The 25442-nt window shown below is 41.3% G+C and overlaps 1 protein-coding gene across 1 annotated transcript; it reads left to right on the forward strand.

Annotated features, from left to right (window-relative positions):
- Positions 1-24969, forward strand: LOC120463586 (uncharacterized). The gene is made up of 12 exons (XM_089126831.1): positions 1-74; positions 658-743; positions 4335-4376; positions 6017-10084; positions 10163-10200; positions 10270-10347; positions 10452-10641; positions 18349-18465; positions 18591-18772; positions 18882-19043; positions 19147-19316; positions 23323-24969. Exons 2-12 carry the CDS (start codon positions 722-724, stop codon positions 23462-23464), a joined length of 5211 nt encoding a protein of 1736 aa, XP_088982957.1. The 5' UTR covers positions 1-74; positions 658-721; the 3' UTR covers positions 23465-24969.
- Positions 24970-25442: the final 473 nt, after the last annotated feature.

Below are 25442 nucleotides of genomic sequence, written 5' to 3' on the forward strand. Positions count from 1 at the left end.
CTATCATATAAACTTCTGACACAAATATAATCCGTCTAGTTGGGTGAAGATCACTACATGTAAACTCATTCCAGGTGAGTCCCTCCCTCTTTAAAGGCTTGAATAAGAATGAAATACTATCAATCAGTCCATTTGTGCAGTTTTGTCTTCAATAGCGGTTAATAACACTGTATATATGTTTCATGCTATTTAGGCTAAACATTGAAATCTTTATACTTTATCGTGTGTACTGAGGTGTGATTTATTTGTATCATTCAGTTGCATTCAAAAAATTAAAGGGGTGTTCAATGTTGCAAGAAATATTTGAAGGGTTTACAGACAGAAGAGTGAGGTGAAATAGAACTAAAATAAATTTGTTACTAGCTATATTTGAGTGATTTTCTTTTTTAATCCTTAAATGCAGGCTTGCAAAAGCAAGTGAGTGAGAGCTAAATGTTTAAATATTCCAACACAGAGTTGGTTGGCACTGTTTTCAGTCTGTTGAAGTCAGTGTTCAGTCAGTGTTGAAGATCTCTGATGGGAAACAATTAAGGTTGGCACAGCATTTAAAAGTGATTGTAATGTTGCTGGTTATAGCGTATGATAGTAAATTCCCCATGTCATTTTGGCAAAACTTTCATCACAGAAAATTTTTGTTTTTCTCTTAATTTATTTCAGAAAATCAATGCCTGATCTGATTTGCTAAATAAATATTAAACACAGTGGACTATGAGATTCCACAATGGTGGTCACTGGTTTTAAAAGTAAGTATTTTTCTTTTCCTGTTCTCATTTAGAGAAAATCTGTTGTGTATTTTGACTAGTCGACTGACTGAGAATTAAATGTATGACAATTTTGTTTTGACAATGAATAAGATTTATCTTAAAGAATTTATGAATAATTTTCTTAACAGAAATTGATGAGTATTTTATGTTCATTTATAGCTCAGCTCTCATATTTTTTGTTAAAACTATATAAATATTTTTAGTTCTAATTTATTGTTTATTACAGTTGCATCTAAATTTCATGCACTATCATTACTTCATAATCCTCAGCAAGCCAAACTGCATAAACTGCGCCAATCCGTCTGTCAATCTCCCGTTCCAACGTGCACAGACATTTTGAGGGGCATGGGCTTAAGTGAAAAAAGGCACTTCTCATAATTATGTTTTTTTTATTAAACAAAAAAGTATAAATATCAACAGCTCTGACTTAAAAAAAATTAAAAGTTAATTAATTTTATCTTCCTCAAACTAACACAATTGTTTCAATTTCAAAAGATGTCTACAAAATAATCAGTTTACACAGAAACCATGGTATCTTAGGTTTATAGAGCAGCAAAGGAAACCATGCCACAATGAGCATGTTTTCTATGCTATTAGTTTCATCAAGTATATATTTGATACACCTGATGGTGACATGGACTTAGTTTCACATTTGAGGGAGGACTCAACAGCGCTTCAGAACTCCTGACCTGATATTTAGATACTCTATTCAATAAATATATTTGTTTGACAGGGAAGCTGTGCTCAAACAGGGATATACAGTGATGTGAATAAGTTTGGACACCCATGCTAAAGTTGCCTAAAAAGAGGAATAAAAAAATCATCTTTTGGATATTGATCTCAATGCCTTAATTAGAAAAATGAGGAAAACTCCGACCTTTAAGGACACAAATTTTCTTTGTGAATGAATAATGTATCATAAATAAATAAATGTTTTTCCTTAAAATACAGGGTGCATAAGTCAGGACACCCCTATGTTAAATTCCCATAGAGTCAGGCAGATTTTTATTTTTAAATTTTAAATTTCATGGATCCAGGATAATATGTATCCTGATAAAGTTCCCCTGGCCTTTGGAATTAAAATATCCCCACATCATCACACACCATTCACTATGCCTAGAGATTGGCAAGGTTTTACTTCAGTTAGCCTAATAGCTGGTTTGATTTGCATTGAAAGATGATCTTATGGAAAGTACCCCATGCCAATCTAGGTGTGGTGGAAGGTGTGTTATGATGTGGGTCTATTTTAATTCCAAAGGCCAAGGGAACTTTATCAGGATGCATAGTTTAACAAGATTCAGGGAAGAAGGAGGCAGGAACCGGATGACAATAAAAATAAAACTTTCGCACCACCGGCCTGCTCACCACACATACTGTATTATCCTGGATCCATGAAATAACTGGCTTTTAAAAACAAAAATCTGCCTGACTCTATGGGAATTTAACATAGGGGTGTCCTGACTTATGCACCCTGTATTTTAAGGAAAAATATTTATTTATTTATGATACATTATTCATTCACAAAGAAAATTTGTGTCCTTAAAGGTTGGAGTTTTCCTCATTTTTCTAATCAAGGCATTAAGATCAATATCCAAAAGGTGATTTTTTTATTCCTCTTTTTAGGCAACTTTAGCATGGGTGTCTAAACTTATTCACATCACTGTATATTATTTTCCAAAAATTAAAAAATGCACCCCTGAATAAAGGGCACTTTCTCTCCAGGAATAAAAAGGGCAGGTGCTCAAGCCCCCTTTGATGTCTATCCGTGCACGTGCCTGCTCGTAAACAAAACCCCAAGATACTAAACTCCTCCACTTAAGGCAGGAGCTCTCCACTGACCAAAGGTGAGCAATCCACCCTTTTCCGACTGAGGACCATGGCCTCGGATTTGGAGGGGCTGATTTTCATCCCAGCCGCTTTACACTCGGCTGCAAACCGTCCCAGTGCATGCTGAATGTCCAGGTGTGAAGGGGCCAACACGACAACATCATCCGCAAAGAGCAGAGACAAAATTGTGTGGTCCCCAAACCTGACACCCTCTGGCCCCTGGCTGTGCCTAAAAATTCTGTCCATTAAAATTATGAACAGAACCGGCGATAAAGGGCAGCCCTGCCGGGGACCAACATGCACCGGGCAGAAGTCTGACTTACTGCCGGCAATGCGAACCAAGCTTCTGCTTCGGTCATACAGGGACAGGACAGCCCTTAATGAAGGGCCCCGGACCCCATAATCCACTGGTCCAATGCCTTTGCCAAATCCACAAAGCACATGTGGATTGCTTGGCCAAACTCCCATGAACCCTCCAGCACCCTGTAGAGGCTATAGAGCTGGTCCAGTGTTCCACAGCCTGGATGAAAACCACACTGTCCCTCCTTAATCCGAGGTTCCACTATCGGCCATATTCTCCTCTCCAGTACCCTGGTATAGTCTTTCCCATGGAGGCTGAGAAGTTGGAACACACCCTTCGGTCACCTTTCTTAAAAAGAGGGACCGCCATCCCAGAGGCACTATCCCCGACCGCCACGCGATGCTGTAGAGGTGTGTCAGCCAAGACAGCCCCACTACATCCAGAGACTTGAGGTATTCAGGGCGGATCTCATCCACCCCCGGTGCCTTGCCACCGAGGAGTTTCTTGACTACTTAGGTGACTTCAGCTAGGGTGATGGACGAGTCCACTTCTGAGCCCTCAGCCTCTGCTTCCTCAATAGAAGACGTGACGGCGGGATTGAGGAGATCCTCGAAGTATTCCTTCCACCGTCCGACGACATCCACAGTTGAGGTCAACAGCTTCCCATCTATACTGTAAACAGTATTGGTAGGCCACTGCTTCCCTCTCCTGAGGCGCCAGACAGTTTGCCAGAATCTCTTCAAGGCCAGCCAAAAGTCCTTCTTTATGGCCTCACCAAACTCCTCCCAGGCCCGAATTTTTGCCTCCACAACCACCCAAACTGCAGTCCGCTTGGCCTGCCGGTACCAGTCAGCTGCCTCAGGAGTCCCACAAGCCAACCAGGCCCAATAGGACTCTTTCAGCTTGACGGGTTTGGGTATTGCTGCCTAGACTGGATTGAACAGAATCAGAATGGGAGAATCTCCATCTTGTCGTCCATTTTCTTCTGTCACGGTCGGTTCTTCTGTCACGGGTGTGTGCGGGTTGAAGAAGGCAGACGAGGCAAAAGCTCTAATTCAAACATTTACTCAAAATCAAACAAAAAACAGGTACAGGCAGGCAGGATACTAACAACCAGAGTCACAGTCACAACCAGAGAAGTAATTTTCCTGGGTTCGTTGCTACAACATAACTTTGTGATGTTGTGAGCAAGTAATGGCAACATCGTCGATCAGTTGTAAGTTATGTCCTCATTTGCCTTAACTAATAAGTATGGCTCCAGAAATATACAAAACTGTTTGAACAGACTGATCGTTTAAAACTAAAGTGTCTAACAATCAGTGCTAAAGATCTCCTTTGAAAAACAATTCATATTTGTGCTTATTGTGAAAGAATTTTAAGTATAATAGTAATAAAACATTAGACATTTTAGTATTTTTAATAGTCTTTTTTTTTCATGCCAGGTGTTGAATGGTCACTGTTGGCTGTCATCTCTTTAATCCTCTGTAAGTGTAAGCCAGTACTGTTTTCTTTAAACAAATGTCTGTTGACCCTGTGAACCATATTAACTTTTAGTTTTTTTTTTAAATAATTAGTTATTAATTTATTTCTTAGTACTTGGTCATTTTCAAAACTCTACTCCTTAGTCTATATAAGGATGCAGCTTAACAGTCCTGTTAAAGGTAGTGTAGGTCAAAATTAAAAAAAAAACCTTTTTTTTTTCCAAATTTCTTTAAACTTTCTGTATATATCAATGCATAATTAAAATCTAAGTACTCTGAAAAAGAAAGTGTAAAAATCGAGTGTCTGTAGACCTCTCGCGACTGTTTTAAAGACAGCTCATTATTTCCATTCACTTCACCCCCTACCTTCTGGGCTCCTTCAAAAGCCACGCCCCCAAAACACATGAACGCGCGACTCCGACAGCTGAGCTGAAGACGCATTATTTACCTGAGATGAGCGGAGAGGAGAGGAAAGAGTGCATGTAGTGACATCATGTCAGAAACACATGTAAATAAAAAAATCTAACTATAAACAAATAAGTTGTATTTTATTACTCACTATCAAGCTAGCATATTGATATTGGTAAAGTTTACAATATATATTTATTGATTTGCTAACGAGCTAGTTATCTATAAGGCAAAGCTAAAAACAGGTTGCATGATACGTTTTTCCATTGCCATCATTTACACTGTGATGAAGATGAATTTCGTGTAAGATTCATAACATATATATGGTGTTCTGACTGCATGTAAGAGTTTGCTTGATGAAAGCATTGTTGATTCTGATGAGGACTACACTCCCGAGACAAGTAAGTTACCCATAGACAGTATAAGAAAGCAAGTACAGCATCGTCAGCTCGAGGACAGATCCGTGGTCGAGGGCGAAGCAGAGGAGGTCGTGCAAGAGGCCGTGCTATTAGGGTCCGAGGAAGTAGAGGCCGAGGACGGGGTGGTCGAAGTGCAGGGCAAGGAGCACTTTTTAGACAAGAGGACCTGCGTCGAGTTTTGCATCTTCAAGCTCAAACAAGGGCATGCGAACAGGTACGATCTGGATACGCGCAAGTGGGCAGGTCCTGTGTGGCAAAAGGGTGGTTGCCATGGTTGCGAGAGAGTGACAGTCGCCTAAGCCAATCCATTGTTTCGTCCCGGTTCGAAATAATGAGCTGTGTTTAGTGCAGATTAAACGGTCTTGAGTCACTCGATTTTTATACTCTTGTTTTTCTCAGAGTACTTAGATTTGAATTATGCATTGATATATATAGAAAGTTTAAACAAATTTGGAAAAATGTTTTGATAAAATTCTGACCTACACTACATTTAATCTCACTTCCAAAATGCATTCCAAATTCATATTCCAAATTAAATAAATTGTGTATTTGTTTTAATTTATAGTGTCCATTCTTTAAAATTTTATAAATATTTTCAGTGTCTGTGGCCGGTAGAATGGTCAGGTGATGTAATGTAAGTGGATCACCAAGACCATACAGTAAATAGACGCCACGTCACCTGATTTTAAAAACAAACAACAAAAAACAGTGTTGACTTGAAATGTGTTTCCAATCAAATGTAATGTGCTAACCATGCTGGAAATTTACCTGGTTTGGTATTTGTGTTTACTTTGATCACATATTTCTCATCCTCAGGTATAATATCCACCACTGCCGCTGAATCAAGGGCAGCAGCTCATTCAGTTTTGGACTGTGAGCTTGATAATGACACGCAGATCTGCACCGGTGCTCAGTACCGCATGCACTGCAACACAAGAATGAATCGTTTCTCCTACCAGAGATACCAATACCAAAACCAATACCAGTGCTTGAGTAATAACTGTCTCTGTGTTGGTAATAATGACACCTGTGCATGCTACTATAATACTTCATCCTGCTTCTGTGAGAATATTAGCAATAACATCACTATCCCCACAGCAGTTAGTCCAGTCTATAACTGTGGGCTTTATAATGACACGTACATCTGCACTGGTGCTCAGTACCTCATGTACTGCAACACAAGTGTGCATGACTTCCATTACACTATCAACCATTTCCATTGTTTTAATAATAACTGTAGCTGCATTAGTAATAAGGACACTTGTACCTGCTCTAGAAGCAAGTTGTCATCCTGCTTCTGTGAGACTAACGGAAATAACATCACTATCCCTGCCGCAGTTAGACCAGTCTACGACTGTGGGCTTTATAACGACACGTACATCTGCACTGGTACTCGGTACCGCATGTACTGCAACACAAGAATGCACAGTTTCAACTACCAGAGATATAGATACCCAAACCAATACCAGTATAGATGCTGGAGTAATAACTGTAACTGTGTTGTTTATGGGGACACCTGTACATGTTACAGTAGCACTCTGTCCTCCTGCTTCTGTGAGACTTATGGCAATAGCATCACTATCCCTATTCCTACATCAGTTAGTCCAGTCACAGACCCTGACTGTGTGCTACAAAACAATATATACATCTGCACTGGTTCTCAGTACCGTATGTACTGCAACACACAAATGCATGATTTTTCCTACCAAAAATATCAGTTCCAGTTCCAGTACCAGTGTGTGAACAATGACTGTGACTGTGTTGGTAATAAGGACACCTGTACTTGCTCCAGTAGCACTCTGTCCTCCTGCTTCTGTGAGACTAACATCAATTACATTGCTCTCACGACAGCAGTTAGTCCAGTCTATGACTGTGGGCTTTATAATGACATGTACGTCTGCACTGGTGCTCAGTACCAAATGTACTGCAACACAAGTGTGCATAATTTCCATAACTATGAATACCATCACCACTGTTTTAGTGATAACTGTAGCTGCATTGGTAATAAGGACACCTGTGTGTGCAACTATAATATGTCCTCCTCCTGCTCCTGTACAAATTACAACAATAGCATCACTATCCCTGCTGCAGTTAGACCAGTCTACGACTGTGGTCTTTATAACGACACGTACATCTGCACTGGTGCTCAGTACCGCATGTACTGCAACACAAGAATGCATTTTTTCTACAACTGGAGATATCAGAACCAAAACCAATACCTGTGCATGAGTAATGACTGTTTCTGTCTTAGTGATAAGGACACCTGTACCTGCTTCGGTAGCACTCTGTCCTCCTGCTTCTGTGAGACTTATGGTAATATTGTTGCTCTCAATAGAGCAGTTAGTCCAGCTTATGGCTGTGTGCTTCACAATGACACATACATCTGCACTGGTGCTCAGTACTACATGTACTGCAATACAAGTGTGCATGATTTCCACTACTGGAGATACCAGTACCAAAACCAAGACCAAGACCAATACCTGTGCATGAGTAATGACTGTATCTGTGTTGGTGATAAGGACACCTGTACATGCTACAGTAGCACTTTGTCTTCCTGCTTTTGTGAGACGTACAACAATAACAGAACTATCCCTACAGCAGTTAGTCCATTGAGACTCTCTCAATGTGTGTTTTTAAATGACACGTACATCTGCACTGGTGCTCAGTACCGCATGCACTGCAACACAAGAATGCATTATTTTTACTACGTAAATCAGAATCAAAACCAATACCAGTATGAATGCTGGAATAATGACTGTGACTGTGTTGGTAATAAGGACACCTGTACGTGCTCTAGTAGCACTCTGTCCTCCTGCTTCTGTGAGACTAACAGCAATTACATTGCTCTCACAACAGCAGTTAGTCCAGTCTATGACTGTGGGCTTTATGGCGACACATACATCTGCACTGGTGCTCAGAACCACATGTACTGCAACACAAGTGTGCATGATTTCTACTACTGGAGATACCATTACTACTGTTTTAGTGATAACTGTGTCTGCATTGGTAATAAGGACACTTGTATGTGCTACTATAATATGTCACCCTCCTGCTTCTGTACAAATAACAACAATAGCATCACTATCCCTGCAGCAGTTAGACCAGTCTACGACTGTGGTCTTTATAACGACACATACATCTGCACTGGTGCTCAGTACCGCATGTACTGCAACACAAGTTTGCATTATTTTGACTACCAGAGATTTGGAAACCAAAACCAATATCAATGCTGGAGTAATAACTGTGACTGTGTTGGTAATAAGGACACCTGTACCTGCTCTCGTAGCACTCTGTCCTCCTGCTTCTGTGAGACTTATGGTAATATTGTTGCTCTCAATAGAGCAGTTAGTCCAGCTTATGGCTGTGTGTTTTACAATGACACATACATCTGCACTGGTGCTCAGTACCACATGTACTGCAACACAAGTGTGCATGTTTTCTATTACCAGAGACACCAATACCAAAACCAAGACCAAGACCAATACCTGTATGAATGCTGGAATAATGACTGTGATTGTGTTGGTAATAAGGACACATGTACCTGCTCTCGTAGCACTCTGTCCTCCTGCTTCTGTGAGACTAACAACAATAACAGCACTATCCCTACAATAGTTAGTCCATTGAGACTCTCTCAATGTGTGTTTTTAAATGATACATACATCTGCACTGGTGCTCAGTACCGCATGCACTGCAACACAAGTGTGCATGATTTCTACTACTGGAGATATAGATATAAAGACCAATACCTGTGCATGAGTAATGACTGTATCTGTGTTAGTAATAAGGACACATGTACATGCTACTATAGCACTCTGTCCTCCTGCTTCTGTGAGACTAACAGCAATTACATTGCTCTCACGACAGCAGTTAGTCCAGTCTATGACTGTGGGCTTTATAATGACTCATCATCCATCTGCACTGGTGCTCAGTACCACATGTACTGCAACACAAGTGTGCATGATTTCCATTACTATAAATTCCATTACCACTGTTTAAGCGATAACTGTGACTGCATTGGTAATAAGGACACTTGCATGTGCTACTATAATATGTCATCCTCCTGCTTCTGTACAAATAACAACAATAGCATCATTATCCCTGCTGCAGTTAGACCAGTCTACGACTGTGGTCTTTATAACGACACATACATCTGCACTGGTGCTCAGTACCGCATGTACTGCAACACAAGAATGCACAGATTCAACTACCAGAGATTTGGAAACCAAAACCAATACCAATGCAGAGGTAATAACTGTAACTGTGTTGGTAATAAGGACACCTGTACCTGCTTCGGTAGCACTCTGTCCTCCTGCTTCTGTGAGACTTATGGTAATATTGTTGCTCTCAATAGAGCAGTTAGTCCAGCTTATGGCTGTGTGTTTTACAATGACACATACATCTGCACTGGTGCTCAGTACCACATGTACTGCAATACAAGTGTGCATGATTTCTACTACTGGAGATACCAGTACCAAAACCAAGACCAAGACCTATACCTGTGCATGAGTAATGACTGTATCTGTGTTGGTGATAAGGACACCTGTACATGCTACAGTAGCACTTTGTCTTCCTGCTTTTGTGAGACGTACAACAATAACAGCACTATCCCTACGTCAGTTAGTCCATTAAGACTCTCTCAATGTGTGTTTTTAAATGACACGTACATCTGCACTGGGGATCAGTACCGCATGCACTGCAACACAAGAATGCATTATTTTAACTACCGGAGATATCAGAACCAAAACCACTATGAATACCAATGCGGGAACAACTGCGCCTGCATTAGTAATAATGACACTTGTACATGCTACAGTCATACCAACTCCTCCTGCTTCTGCGAGTATAATATCTCCACTCCAACCACACTCAGTCCAACTACTACAGGTACGCATGTTTCTAGACTGAAATGTGATGTTTGATTTTACTGTATTCATGTTATAATGATGAGTTCCCTCACTACAGGTCCGGATAACACAGATAACATGCCGGATCAATGCAGGGTAAGTTGAATATTTACATAGTTCAAAGAATCTTTGTGTTTAATTCATAAAGCTCAATTGTGATTTCAGAGTCAGAACTCTACAGGATGTTTTCAAAATCTTCTTGAAAACATAGAGAACATTACAGCGCAAAGTCTTTCTTTGGATGTAAGTCTTTTAAAAATTGATAAAATAATCAAATCTGTGTCAGTTACATAATGATTGACATTATTCTTATTGCCTCTGATCAATTTCTCTGATCAATAAATTAGACTGTGACCACCATTTTGACAACGGCCTTCAACGATTCAGAGAAGATTTTAGAGTCATCATCATCAGTCAGCCCAACTGAACTAGCCTCCTATGGAAACCGTGTGTTAAAAATTAGCGAGAAACTCATATCTACATTGGTGAAGCCAACAGACACGAGTGCCAATGTCAGTTTTACTCTCGCCACTGTAGGTAAGTGAGGAATTAGGTTTTATTAACCAAGTTCGGGAGGAGCATCCCTCCACCGCCTAATCTTCTTCTTACTATTCCTATACCTCGGACAGCAACCCAAATAGTTACACATTACCTTTTTTAGTAACTATATAACAGAGAGCAGAAAACACTGTGTCACGTTTAGTGTCTGCGTTTGCCTGTGTCACCCAGTTTGTACCTATGTTTCTTTGATTTAATCCCTATCACCTGTTGTCTTATTAATTAAGTCATTATGAGTTCATTTGTCCGAGCTGTGTTTCGTTTTCCTTGTATGTTCTGTGTATGTGTTTCAGTTGGTTCCTTGTCTGTCATTGTCGCTACATGCCAGGTTGTTCTGTTCATGTTCTCTTTGGATCCTGTCAGTTATTATTTAGTTTGTTTAATAAAAACTGCTGCAATTGTGATTCTGCTTCCGTGTCTGCTTCAACCAGCCTGTGACAGAATGACAGACCAAAAATATGGATCTTGCAGCAGTTCAGATTCTCCTACTCACCCAGGAGGATCAGTCCCTCAAGGCCCACACACAGACGTATTTGTACCGTTTGTTGATTATCATGACACCAGCTTCTGTGGGTTCTTCTGGGCAGGTCTCAATGCAGAGACCAAAGCGCGCCTGCCCGGATATGGGCCTTCGGGGGAACTTCCAGGATTATGTTGAGTGGGTGCTTTGGCATAATGGGTCTTCATTCACCGTTGGGCTCTGCGACAGCCATGAAGAGGAGACCGCCCTGCCAGAGTCTCGTCCCATCGATAGCGCCCTGCCAGAGAATCTTCGTGTCATGCCAGCCATCAGGCCCAGTACCGTGTCGGTCTATGGGCGATCAAGATTAATGTCCAGCGTGATGGACCTACCTCTCTTGTCAGTGCGGATGGCCATGAAGATCGCCCTGCCAGAGTCTCGTTCCTCTGAGTCCGCCCAGCCAGGGTCTCGTTCCTCTGAGTCCGCCCAGCCAGGATCTCGTTCCTCTGAGTCCAACCAGCCAGGGTCTCGTTCTGCCGAGTCCGCCCAGCCAGGATCTCGTTCCTCTGAGTCCAACCAGCCAGGGTCTCATTCTGCCGAGTCTGCCCAGCCAGGGTCTTGTTCTGCCGAGTCCGCCCAGCCAGGGTATCGTTCCTCTGAGTCCGCCCAGCCAGGGTGTCATTCCTCTGAGTCCGCCCAGCCAGGTTCTCGTCCCTCTGAGTCCGCCCAGCCAAGGTCTCGTTCCTCTACACCCAGCCAGGGTCTCATTCTGCCGAGTCTGTCCAGCCAGGGTCTCGTTCTGCCGAGTCCGCCCAGCCAGGGTCTTGTTCCTCTGAGTCCGCCCAGCAAGGGTCTCGGCCCTCTGAGTCCAACCAGGCAGGGTCTCGTTCTGCCAAGTCTGCCCAGCCAGGGTCTCTTTCTGCCGAGACTCCCGAGCCAGGGTCTCGTTCTGCCGAGACTCCCCAGCCAGAGTCTCGTTCTGCCGAGTCAGCCCAGCCAGGGTCTCGTTCCTCTGAGTCCACCCAGCCAGGGTCTCGTTCTGCCGAGTCCGTCTGCCGAGTCAGCCCAGCCAGGGTCTCGTTCCTCTGAGTCCACCCAGCCAGGGTCTCGTTCTGCCGAGTCCGCCCAGCCAGGGTCTCGTTCCTCTGAGTCCGCCCAGCCAGGGTCTCGTTCCTCTGAGTCCACCCAGCCAGGGTCTCGTTCTGCCGAGTCCGCCCAGCCAGGGTCTCGTTCCTCTGAGTCCGCCCAGCCAGGGTCTCGTTCTGCCGAGTCCTTCTGCCGAGTCAGCCCAGCCAGGGTCTCGTTCCTCTGAGTCCACCCAGCCAGGGTCTCGTTCTGCCGAGTCCCTCTGCCGAGTCAGCCCAGCCAGGGTCTCGTTCCTCTGAGTCCGCCCAGCCAGGGTCTCGTTCTGCCGAGTCCTTCTGCCGAGTCAGCCCAGCCAGGGTCTCGTTCCTCTGAGTCTGCCCAGCCAGGGTCTCGTTCCTCTGAGTCCGCCCAGCCAGCGTCTTGATCTGCAGAGTCCATAGTTCCTGTGTTTCGTCCCACCGAGACCACCATTCCAGGGCCATATCCCAAGATGGCCACCATTCCAGAGTCTCTTCCCGTCATGCCTGGCCAGCCTGATCTTCACGTCATGTCTGTCCAGCCTGGTCTTCACGTCATGCCCGATCCCTGATCTTCACGTCATGCCATGGGCTATAAGTCTCCACCATGGCCTCCAGAAGGGTCATCTCCACTATGGCCACCTGCACAGCCAGCTCCGCCCCGGCCGCCTGAACAGCCTATTTAGCCCTTCCACCACTATGGATGTAATACGGTGGGAGGTCGCACCTAGCAGTAGGGGAAACTTCTGTCACGTTTAGTGTCTGTTTTGTTTGCCTGTGTCAACCAGTTTGTACCTATGTTAATTTGATTTAATCCCTATCACCTGTTGTCTTGTTAATCAAGTCATTATGAGTTCATTTCTCCCAGCTGTGTCCGTTCCTTTTCTGTCATTGTTGCTACATGCCTGGTTGTTCCATTCGTGTTCTCTTTGTATCCTGTCAGTTATTTAGTTTGATAAACACTGCTGCAATTGCGATCCTGCTTCCATGCCTGCTTCAACCAGCCTGTGACACACTGCTTGTATCTCTTGTTGCTGATATCAAAAGTCAGAATTTTGGTGCAAATTCATCCTTTTTTTGGTAGAAATATCTTGGGAAAAAGAAAAGATGACAATAAATAGGTTCACTTACAGTGAAGTTTTATATTCACATATTATATATATATTATATTATATATTTATATTCATATATATTCACATGTGTTTTGTGAATATATTGCCTAAAAACATTCAACATTCACAAGACATTTATCCAACAATAAAACAGGAAGTCTGTGGAGCTTACAGTATTAATCTAGTGATGCACGATATATCGGCCGCCGATATAATATCGGCCGATTTGGTCAATTTTTTACACATCGGTATCGTTCCGATGTCAAAATAGGGCCGATGTGAACAGGCCGATGATCATTCTATTTGACGTGCGTGGGTGTTTGTTTTTGCACGCGTATTAAAAGTGCAAGTGCGTTTAAACATCAAGCGCACGAAGACTGGAACTGGTGAGCTGTTTTCTGCCAGCCTTCCTAATGCGTATTTTTGTCCCGCCAAAGCCATATTTGACTGGTAAGTGATGTAGATGAGTGACTGGTGCGCTTGTTTAACTGAGGGAACGAGAGTCAATTAAAGCACCGGTCACGCGCGCCGCCTTCCAAATGTCTTTCGCTTGTTTAACTCAGGGAACAAGAGAGAGTGAAAGCACCGGTCACGCGCGCCGTCTTCAAAATGTCTTTCGCTTGTTTAACGGAGGGAACAAGAGAGAGTGAAAGCACCGGTCACGCGCGCCGTCTTCAAAATGTCTTGCTCTCTCTCCCCCTCACGCATGTTTATGAATTGAGTTGACTGAATATCTTTGAGAATACACGATGGTAAAAGGTCGGAAGACCGAAGTTTTTTTCTTCTGAACTACTGGTTGTGAATTGTGAAACCACACTTTCAATAAACCAAAAAAAAAAAAATCTATCGTGTTGATGAAATGTTTTCTGTGTCGACTGTCGAGACCATAGACTGTAAAAATAAGTCGAGACAAATCTTGTGCGATGTTCTAAACTGCCTGGATAATCACAACGTGTGCCGTGGTTCCGTTAATGACACGTCCGATTCGCGAACTAATGACTCCTTTGAACCGATTCACTTTAATGAATGGTTAAAACAACTGATCTGTCCAACACTGAGCTCAAGATACATAAATCGGAAACACTTTACAATAAGGTTCCATTTATTAAAGTGTACATTAAATGAACACTTTAATAAATGGAACCTTCTTGTAAAGTCTAAGGTTAATAGATTAATAGAATGTTAACAAATTTTGTTAACATTCTATTAATATTAGTTTCTGTGGATATACTCCATGACAAAACTACCCCAGTCATTCTAGAATGATTCATTCTTTCCAAATAGAGCAATTCAAGTAATCTGGTGAAATTGTTTTTATATCACAATATATATCGCAGAAAAATAAAATATCACAATGTCATTTTTTACCAATATCGTGCAGCCCTAATCCTCGCTATGTGTTTTCTATACAGGGATATCGACATCGGTAAATATCGGTATCGGCCATAACAGCAATGTTAATATCGGTTATCGGTATCGGCCACAAATTTTCACATCGGTGCATCACTATATTAATCAATTATTGGATTTGATTTTAAGGACATTTTAGTTTAAACAATTACATATGAATACCCAACAATAGTAAATAATCAATTATCAAACATTAATTTATTTGTCATTGTCTTTAAATTGGACTTTTGTACAGTCCCTCCAGTTTTTCGCGAAAAAAGTTTACAATGCAAAATCAACAAAATGTCGCATTTTTTGCGATCCTGCATAATTCTTAATTTAACCGCAAAATAATCACAAAAATAAAAAAAGACCTCACAAAATATTCAATTATAATAACCCAAATGAAATATCTCTAGTTGAATTAAAGTTTCAATGTATTTGGATACAGATGTTGTGCACGAGTGATGTCTGTGAGCGGTCTGTCAGAAACATGTGTCTCACCTGCCCATAAGCGCCAGGGACCGATTTAAGTGTCAAATCGCTAAAGATTTTTTCTTTTTTTATATCCAGCTATATGTAGCTGAATCAGCAAATATCCGATCAGTTTTCATTGGGCAGTATAGGCTACAACAAACTTGATTGAATGGCATCACAAAAAGAATGATATGATTAATGGTACTAAAAAGAATGATTAAAAGTGCAGTATACCGCGAAAGAGAACTAAGTGACTGATTGACAGAGTGACAGTCTGTCTCTGACTTAAGTTACTGCCTGACTGCAGTGTGTGTGTGTGTGTCACTGACTGACTGACTGACTACATCACCGCCTACCAGCGTTAGAGTTTTGAATTCTCTTTTATCGCGCTTGAACAAATGCACATAGCTGCAATTACTTCAAAATATTCATCTTGGCGAGTAGTTATGTAAAACAATCTTGTGACATACACCTAGTGGGTGCTTTCTTCCGTTACCTTGTAGGTAACTGTAGCCTTCTGCCAGGAGCAGATGTCGTCAGGTGGTACACAACCTTCACTGGGTGTTTCGGCCCTCAACCACAACACCCTCCGGTTGGTGGGCCGGCAGTGATGGCCAAGTCACTGCCCATCTGCTCCTGGCTTCCAGCTTTCCTCCTCCCTCCTGTTCCATATCCAGCAGGAGGCACGTTCTGCCTCCTCCCCCATCCGACGTACTGCTTGTTTTTTCCTTCTTTCATCCATGCCCAGAGCTGATAGTAACCGCCAGGTTGATTTAGCGGGGAAACCTCTGCAGCCAACCTCCACTGGGAACAACCAGGCCTGCCATCCCTTGTCCTTGCAGTCCTGAAGAAGGGACTGATACTTTAAGGCCTTCCTCTCATGGGCAACCTCACATCCCTCCTCCCAAGGCACCGTCAGCTCAACTAGGATTATTTTCTTGCCCTCTGTTGACCACAAGACAATGTCTGGACGGAGGGCTGTGAGCACCACCCCTGGGAATTGCAGCCTTTTTCCCACGTCCACCCTCATCTCCCAGGACCTGGCGTTTTGAAGGAGATTGGGTTTTGATGGTTTGGTTAAAACAGGCCTTTCTCCCTCCTTGATGAAGGTGATCGCCCTCTTCAAGCCCATACCGGCAGGCCTTTTCCTGCATCTCTCCTGTTCCAGTATGTCAGCAAGGGACAGTAACACTTTGTCATGACGCCACCTATACCGACCCTGAGTGAGAGCTGTTTTGCATCCTGATAGTATATGTGCCAATGTTCCCTTTTGCCCACATAACTTGCAGTTAGGATCTTCCCTCAGCCCCCATACATGTAAGTGTGCTGGCGAAGGGAGGGTGTCATAGACCGATCGCAGTAGGAAGGAAATTCGGTAGGGCTCCAGCCGCCATAACTCTTGCCAGGAGATCTTGCGCTTGGGAAGGTCCCATTTTGTCCATGCGCCCTGGGATCCTTGTTCCACTGCCCTTGCCATCCGCCTTTCCTCCTCACGGGCCCGCACCTCAGCCTGAACCATCTCCTGCCTGCTCTTTACACCAGCGCTTCTCCATTGCTGGAAATGTGCAGAGCCGAGTCCTCTCCGTCCGATGCAAGGGCTTCCAAGAATATCTCGCAGCCTCAGAGCACTCTCCGCCTGCTCTACAGCTGTGCTGGCTGCCCATTTACGTCCAGACCTGGTCATGACCCCTGCTTGCCTTACCAGTTCGTCTTTGGAGTCTCTGAGGCTAAGTAGGACTCTACACTTTGCCACTTTAAACTCTTCTACGATGGAGGACAAGGGAAGTTGCAGTTGGCCTGACCGAATGTAGAGGCCCACTGTGGAAAAACTAGGGGGAATCCCCAACCACCTTCGCAGGTGCTTGTTAGTCTTCCTTTCTATGCCCTCCACAGCCGTCATGGGTAACTCGTACATAGTAAAGAGCCAAAGAAGCCTGGGCAGGAGACCATGCTGGTACAGCCAGGTCTTGAATTTACCAGGGAGCTTGGACTTGTCGATCTTCTTTAGCCATTCCTCAGCTTGCTCCACCGTGTTTTTGGCATTGGCCCGATCTGAGAGTGACACATCGAACCACTTTCCTAAACACTTTACTGGGTTATCTTCAATTGATGGAATGGCCTCTCCCTGGACATGAAGACTGAACCTCCCTGTGGGCTTGCCCTTCCTGATCACCAGACTCCTAGACTTATTGGCCTTGAAAGACATCCTTGCCCACGTAGCTACAGCACCAAGGGTTTCCAAGACCCATCTTGCTTGAACGTGTGTACCAGTTGTTATTGTAATATCGTCCATAAACGCTCGGAGCACTGGCTGGGAGATGCCTGACTCTAGCGTGGGACCACGGGTTACTCCTTCTGCTGCTCCAACCAGAAGGTTCATGCCCATGACGAACAAGATAGGAGAGATGGTGCACCCCGTAGGAATCCCCTTTTGAAGATCTTGCCAGTTAGTTGTAAACTGCCCTGCTGTAAATCTAAGCTTAATCCCTCCTAGGTAGCTGGAAATCATGTCACGGATAGCCATAGGGATATGATAGTGGTCCAGTCCTTCTTGAATTAGGTCGTGCGGAACTGAACCGTAGGCATTTGCAAGATCTAACCATATGACTGTCAGGTCACTTTTCTTCTGCTTTGCCTCTTGGATCAGTTATAATCAATAATAAAATCAATAATAATAACTCATTGGGACGTTTTTCATTACTGCAGTAGGTCTTAAAGTGACAGTAACATAGTTTACCTCCTGTTGTCAGTGTTGTTAATGTTAATCAAGCAACAAGATATTAATGTTAATATTTCCAAAGGTCAGGTAGAAAAATTGCCCATAGTTTGTTTTAAAAGTTAATGTGAAGAGAATTTGATTAGACCAAAATACAAGCTTTATGTATTTTGTTTGTGATTTGTGTCACGTATGAGAATTTTGCATCTGACATAATGCTATTATGGTAAATAAATGTTATGTCCTAATTTTAAAATATAAAAATCGCACATTTTTTCACAAATTTCTGGAAATTACCACCACAAAATCAGTTATTTTGATCGCAAAAATCACACAAAAAAGTGCAATCCTGGAGGGACTGTTTATAAAAAAAGATAAATGATGCAAATCATTTATTATAGCCTATAATTGTTGTTTGTTTATAATCAGAGGGACAAATCTTCATGGTTGGACCAAATGTAGCCTTAGATAAAATCCCTCGACTTGACACAACAAGTTCTTCTGTGGACATCGACCTCATTGGGATCGCCAATAACAACATTGAAGGTATGTGATACATATACAAATTGTAGAAAGAGATGTCATACCATCACCACTAAAACTCATTTATTTACTTTTAAATTGTTGTTTTAACACAGTGTTACAAGCATGATTCTGTTTCTGTCACACAGGATTTGCTGCTGTGGCTTTCATGAGTTTTCACACAATGGAGAATCTACTTAAGCCCGACTTCTTTAACACATCAAATGACGTGGTTAAAACCATGATGTCCACTGTGATCTCAGTTACTCTTCCCAGAACCACCAACACTAAACTCACCAAACCAGTCAACTTCACCCTCAAACACATCAGAGTGAGAGACTAAAATGTGTTTTTGTCCAACCTGAGATCTGATGACCATCTGAAGACCTCTAATATCCAGTGTTGTAATATTTCCTGCATGTTCTTGCTTCGTTTTGCAGGAGTCTGCCCCCAACGGTTCTCTGTCCTGTGTGTACTGGAATATCAGCGAGTGGATTGTAGATGGTTGTTCTGTTTTAGAGACCAACAGCAACTACACTGTGTGTTCCTGTGTTCATCTGTCAACATTCGCTCTGATGCAAACCAGCCCCCGCCCATCTGAGGTATGAAAGACAATGAGTTAAACCAGTGGATGGTCAACATTTATAGTGACCATTAAAGAACAGCACAGATATGGCACTCATCTACTCTGACATGTTTTCTCAGAGCGATCCACGGCTGGACCTGTTAACTTTGGTGTGTGTGACGGTGGGGCTGGTGTTCCTCAGTTCAGCCCTGTTGACCTTTGCCCTTTGTCGGTGGACTCGTATAGGTGATTGGATCGTTGGTCACTCTGGTTGTATCAGGCTGGTTCCTGGAGGCTATGTCAGGGAACTGTGAGTTTTTATTTTTTATTTTTGTGATCTGATAAAAATGCAATGTCCTGCCCAAGATTAAAACGTTCAAACAGTCAACACCTGAAATACTATTTCAACACTGGCTCAGTTTGTGGTTCTTGGTTGCTCCTGGATTCTGGGTTTCTTCACTACTGGCATTAAGTAGCTGAAGTTCTTCTTCAGTCACATACACACTGTAAAGTTTCAGGAGTGAAAACTGCATTTAAATGCGGGATTGAGTCCTGTTAATTATCATTCAATTTGGTGTGAATTGACACTGTGGTTACCCTCGCAATGTTCTGGCATCTACATGCGTTTGGTATCCACTATTCAGAACGAAGTAATATTACAATGACAAAAGTTTATATTCAGTCATTTTAATTGAAGCACAGTGGACGAAGGCGTTGTGTTTAGTTTATGCTTAATGCTGCTTCTGCATGTCCACTTAACAGAAGTGTTTTTGGGCTTGTTTAAAGTCCCTATGAAATCAAAATTGACCATACTTACTTTGTTTGCCTAAATTGATCGTTTTGTGGTGAACAATTCATACATGCAAGTCAATCCACACAAAAAAATTTTTTGGCTTTGTAATCTTTAATCAAAGTTTGAAAATGCCCCTCCCCTCTGCATTTGAGGACCTTGCCCGATGACGTAGGCTTTACGGTTTGGGCGTCTCCTTAACATCCATAACCACACCCCTCCAACTGACAGCTGCTGTGTGTTTGCGAGCGCCGAGCGAGCATTGATTGACAGCGTGTGTAAACTTGCGTTCTAGATCCAATCAGGTGCTAGTTAGAAAAAAAGCCACGCCCACTATTTTGCCTCATTTAGTATTCCGTTTCTCTCCGAAATACGTCACAACACTGGAGAAAAGTCGTTTGCAACTTCCGGTTCACGGGGACTTTAAGCTCAAGTGGTGCTCACTGCAGAGTCAAATGACGTCCAGCTCCTCCTCTCTGGTCTAATGGGGTGGAGGGATAAAATTGTGGGTGTGGTTGGATAATATGTGATGCGATCTGGGAAAACCCACCACATGGTGAAATTTGACATATTACAGGTTTTGATACCATATTAAAGCTGAGTTCAAGCCCTTTCCAAATCTGATTGTATTTCTTTTATAGTTTGTCTGTAACAAAAGTTATGGTTATCTGAAGTCGGCTGATCGCTGTGATTTACAGAAACGGAATTTTGAGTAAAAAAGAGGGACGACTGGCACTCCCTTTTTTATTGCCTTTTTTCATATCACATATTTTAGTAATCATCATAAATTAGGTATCATTCGAAAGCTGACGAACTCAAAATGAATCCTGCGAAAACCGTTTTGAAATTGGACGATTAAGAGGCGAGCAAGGTCTTTTAAACGAGCAGCTTCAAACTATTTTGTTCTCTTGTGCTCCGCATCACACCACACGATAACGCTGGATAAAAATAAATAAATAAAAACTTGCGGGCTGTTGTAGTTCACCCAGGACTGGACTTTATTCTGTTGTGTGGTTTATCTTGATAGGTGAACTGTCTTTGTAGTGTTAAAGGGTTAGTTCACCCAAAAATGAAAATTAAGTCATTAATTACTCACCCCCATGCTGTACCAACCCCGTAAGACCTTCGTTCGTCTTCGGAACACAAATGAAGATATTTTTGATTAAATTTGAGAGCTGTATAACTACCACATTGGCTCCTAAGGGACTGCCTCTTGACGGCCCAGAAAGTCAATGAAGAAAATGTTTAAATATCCCAAGTGACTACCGTGGCTCAACTATATGTTTATCAAGCGACGCGAATACTTTTTGTGCGAAAAAACAAACAAAAATAACGAGTTTATTCGACTATTTCTTTTCTTCCTTGTAGGCCAGAACGAGACTTCCTTAGATTTCCACGACGCATGCGCGAGATTTGCGATCTGCTCACATCAGCTTACACCACTTCAGATCGCAATTCTCGCGCATGCGTCGTGGAAATCTAAGGAAGTCTCGTTCTGGCCTACAAGGAAGAAAAGAAATAGTCCAATAAACTCGTTATTTTTGTTTGTTTTTTCGCACAAAAAGTATTCGCGTCGCTTGATAAACATATAGTTGAGCCACGGTAGTCACTTGGGATATTTAAACATTTTCTTCATTGACTTTCTGGGCCGTCAAGAGGCAGTCCTTTAGGAGCCAATGTGGTAGTTATACAGCTCTCAAATTTAATCAAAAATATCTTTATTTGTGTTCCGAAGACGAACGAAGGTCTTACGGGGTTGGTACAGCAACAGCATGGGGGTGAGTAATTAATGACTTAATTTTCATTTTTGGGTGAACTAACCCTTTAAGAGAAGGAGAGCTAAACGGGAGATATATCTCCGCTCCGCCTGCGTGTTCTTAAAGAGAAACAGTCTTTTCAGATGGACATTATAAATCGCTATTTTTCTGCACTAAACTAGTGAATTTTCCCAAAATATATTCAGAGATGATAAACAAGATGTTATGGAATAATAATTTAATAAAAACCCAATTTTGACAAAAAACCTGATAATTCAATCTATATTTAGACTTTACTGAAAAAGTACCAGCGCGACATCTGACGGGTTTTCCCAGATCGCATCACATATAGCTCCACCAATTAGGCTCAAATTACATTCGCTCCTCCTCTCTGGACGTCTAGCAAGAGTAGCTAGACACAACCCAGACAGCAAACTGACATTGAATCAACGTGGAAACGACGTCTCTCATGACATTGAAACAACGTTGATTTTGCTCATCGAATTAACGTTGAACCAACGTCAGACGCGGCATTCTTCAAAGCTAAATGAAAATCGAAAATTGGTTTGCTTTCATAACGTTGAAACAACGCGTTGATTTCAAGTTGATTTTCCGTTAGTTTTGAAAGAATGACGCGTCTGACGTTGGTTCAACGTTGATTCGATGAGCAAAACAATGTCAGATCAACGTTGTTTCGATGTCATATTTCCATGTTGATTCAATGTCAGTTTGCTATCTGGGAATCTCAACCCATTTGCTCTCCAGAGAGCAGCATCTCTGTAAGCTCGGCTTATACAGCAATTGAGTTTATGGACCAAAAATGCAAGCAAATTTGGCACACACCAAGTCAAAACCAAACATCTATAAGAAAAATATATATTCAATCTTTTTTCCCCATGATACCACAATTGTTTGATTAACCTTAATGAAACAGACAGCCAATATCAAGACCTAATGTATCGCACAGATCTAATATAAATGTTACAAATCAGATGTTTTCCCCCACGGTTAACCAAATGTTCACATAAGACATTACAGAATGTTTGCATGAATACTCACCAAGACAGATATTTTGAAATACTGTGATTCTGTTTGTAAATCAGGATCCGCTCTGTCTGAGGCGTCACGTTTAAATGCACGATTCAGATCTGTGTCAGCTCTCTGTCTAGATCAGTGGTTCAGACTCATTTCACTCATTTCACCAACATATTCCATGAGAAGTCTGGATATAGAAGACTACTGTATTTATTTATTTATTTTTAAATTTTAACACAGGTCCTGTTCTTATTTTGGAAAACTATGTCTTTTAGAGATAAATGTCAGAGGCAGTTGTTTAATCTGTTACTACTCTTGAACATTGCAATAGAAAAATGCAAAAACTATTGAAACACCATCTGTCAAAAATTCAAACAGACACATAAAGTTTTTGATCTTCTGTCTGTCTGTCTGCATAACAGTGCTCATTTTCAACTCTTTTAAAGCTTTTAAAACTACTTTAAACCTTTAGCCCTGGCTAACAGTTTAAAATCTTTTTTTCTGTTTTGTCCTCATTAATGATTTCGGCCATTTTATAATCCTGATCCATAGGAAAACCATTTCGTCCCCAGAGACAGTATATGGAAGTATCAGTATTTACTTCTGAAAATGCAAATGTACTCCTTCAAAACATGTTTCTTACCTGTTTATTATAAACAAATTCCAGTAGTTCATGAGATTTAGAGGTTAAATTGATTTCATGGAGTGACTCCTCTCGTCTCATTCCTGTCCAGGTCAGGCAACAGTACTGGGCGTGCTTCTAAAGACTCTGCTGTGGACTCAAACCCAACAACATCAAAAGTGGCCCAAGAAAAACGGAGCAACGTCATGTTAAACCTTGAACGCGTGAACCAAAATATCTACAGCAATGCGTAAATGGGGGTGTTTCCTATTATTGATAAATAAATAATCAAGCATGAATGTGTGTAGTATGAATGCAATCTGAAAGTTCTACATCCGCCACCACGTGAGCTATAGAGCGTGTTGTGTGGTTATTATTCACAAATCTTCTCCCATATGGATAGTAAAATGTCTATTGGATGTAATCTTGGCAGAAGCTGGTATGAAGGTCATCCGGGTACTTTAGTATACGGTTGGTGTCTGAAGCTAATTCTGGGCCAGAGCCAAGAAATCACCACAGGTTTTATAGTAATCCAAAACAAATTAAGAAAATAAATATTATTATTGACAAAAATGTATAGGAAATGAAAATGGGTCACTTTGCCCCCCTTTATGCATTATTGGGGTCGTGATAAAAAAAAAATATCGGAAACTTTTTTTTTAAAGAATTTATGGAATATCAAATACATTTTTTCTGACGGAATATATTAAAAACATCACAGCATTCCGGATTTGAGCACTTTATACATTCAAGGGGCGGAAAATAAAAAGTGACAGACGTGACTAATGAGGGCAATCAACCAATCACAGTACGTCACTGTCCACAACCCAACATGTGCTGATTTAGCACGTTCAATTGGTGACGAGAGCTAGCCAATCCCAACGGGTGTAACACACTGACATGACAAAACTCGACAAGGGTCTGATGTCATCTGTTGGTTCAGTGTGAATTGGCCTACAGTCTCAACTTCTTTCTGCAAATAATATTAAAACATGTTATCTGTACAGGTTTCTTAATATTACAACATTACTTTTAATACTACTGACGTAAATTTAAATAACTCATTTAAGCACTTACAATTTTTTTTTGGGGGTGGAGGGTAAAAGTTTGCAGACTGTTTTTGTTTCCTTCATATAAAAGCTGTATATGGAATAAATGCTTGAAAAATACAAAACCTAAAAAAAAAAGTACTTCATGCTTTTCATGCTCATGGTAAATGGAAATATTGAATAACTCTACATTGTTTTGTATCATAAAAGTACATTTTTAAATATTTGGCATGTATCATCTCTAATGAATGCAACTGTTAAACATCAATTATATTTAAATGTTTAGCAATTATATTTTATTTTGTCAAGCTCAGAAAGCCTTCATTGGATTATCATTTCTCTGTTAAAACATGTTATACAAGTATCTTCATTTATAACTGTTAACAGTTTTGATATGAATCTCATGACCTATTTTATTTAGTCTTTTTTTTTTTTTTTTTGATTTTCTCAATGGAGAGTGAAAAGAATATTTTTACATTTTCACATTTTACATTTTTTTATGTGTGCATGGTGAAGGGATATGAATTTACATTGAATTATATCATAGTTGTTTAACTGCAAAGTTGTGAATTTGTTAATCTTGCAATTATATTTTTATTTGTCGAGCTCGGAAAGCTGTTTCTTCTGTAAGCACCCATTTCGCAGTATATTACAATATTCATATGCCTCATGGAAAATATGTCATTTTTGTAACAACATATCTCAATAAACAAAACAATTTAAAAAAAATTATAAAAATTGTGTTTAAAACATGTTTTTTTCAGGCTCCACAAAAGAACAAAGCTCCAGTGAGGAATACCCTAAATTATAAATCAAGCCATCTTCCTCGGGATTTATGTATTTAAAATGCAACATCAATAACCCTTAGAACTGCATATGCAAATGACATAACAAACAAGCCCTGCAATCACAATATTAAAAGAACAAGAATTCTTCCCTTTTCAAGATTGAATTTTATCAAGACTTTATGCTTCATTCAACTGAATCTAAATCAAGAGGACAGAAGAATATTTATTTCACCAGTCATTTAGAGCAAAGTCAAAATTAATTATTTTATTTTATTAATCTGTTGATGTGCTACAACTTCATGACCCTAAAGGCATAGGCCTACCTGCTTTATGTCCAGGGAAAAGGATACAGAGGCATCAGAGCTGGTTTTACAAGCAAGAGATATTTATCTACA

Source organism: Pimephales promelas, chromosome 24 (assembly GCF_988280905.1).
Source record: "Pimephales promelas chromosome 24, fPimPro1.hap1.1, whole genome shotgun sequence".
In the NCBI taxonomy this organism is placed as follows: domain Eukaryota; kingdom Metazoa; phylum Chordata; class Actinopteri; order Cypriniformes; family Leuciscidae; genus Pimephales; species Pimephales promelas.

Excerpts from the sequence above, each read along its gene's own strand:
- LOC120463586 (XM_089126831.1), top strand. The coding sequence starts at position 722 with ATGGTGGTCACTGGTTTTAAAA. Across the intron at positions 744-4,334 it reads GGTGGTCACTGGTTTTAAAA|GTGTTGAATGGTCACTGTTG; the intron begins GTAAGTATTTTT and ends TTTTCATGCCAG. Across the intron at positions 10,085-10,162 it reads ACTCAGTCCAACTACTACAG|GTCCGGATAACACAGATAAC; the intron begins GTACGCATGTTT and ends CCCTCACTACAG.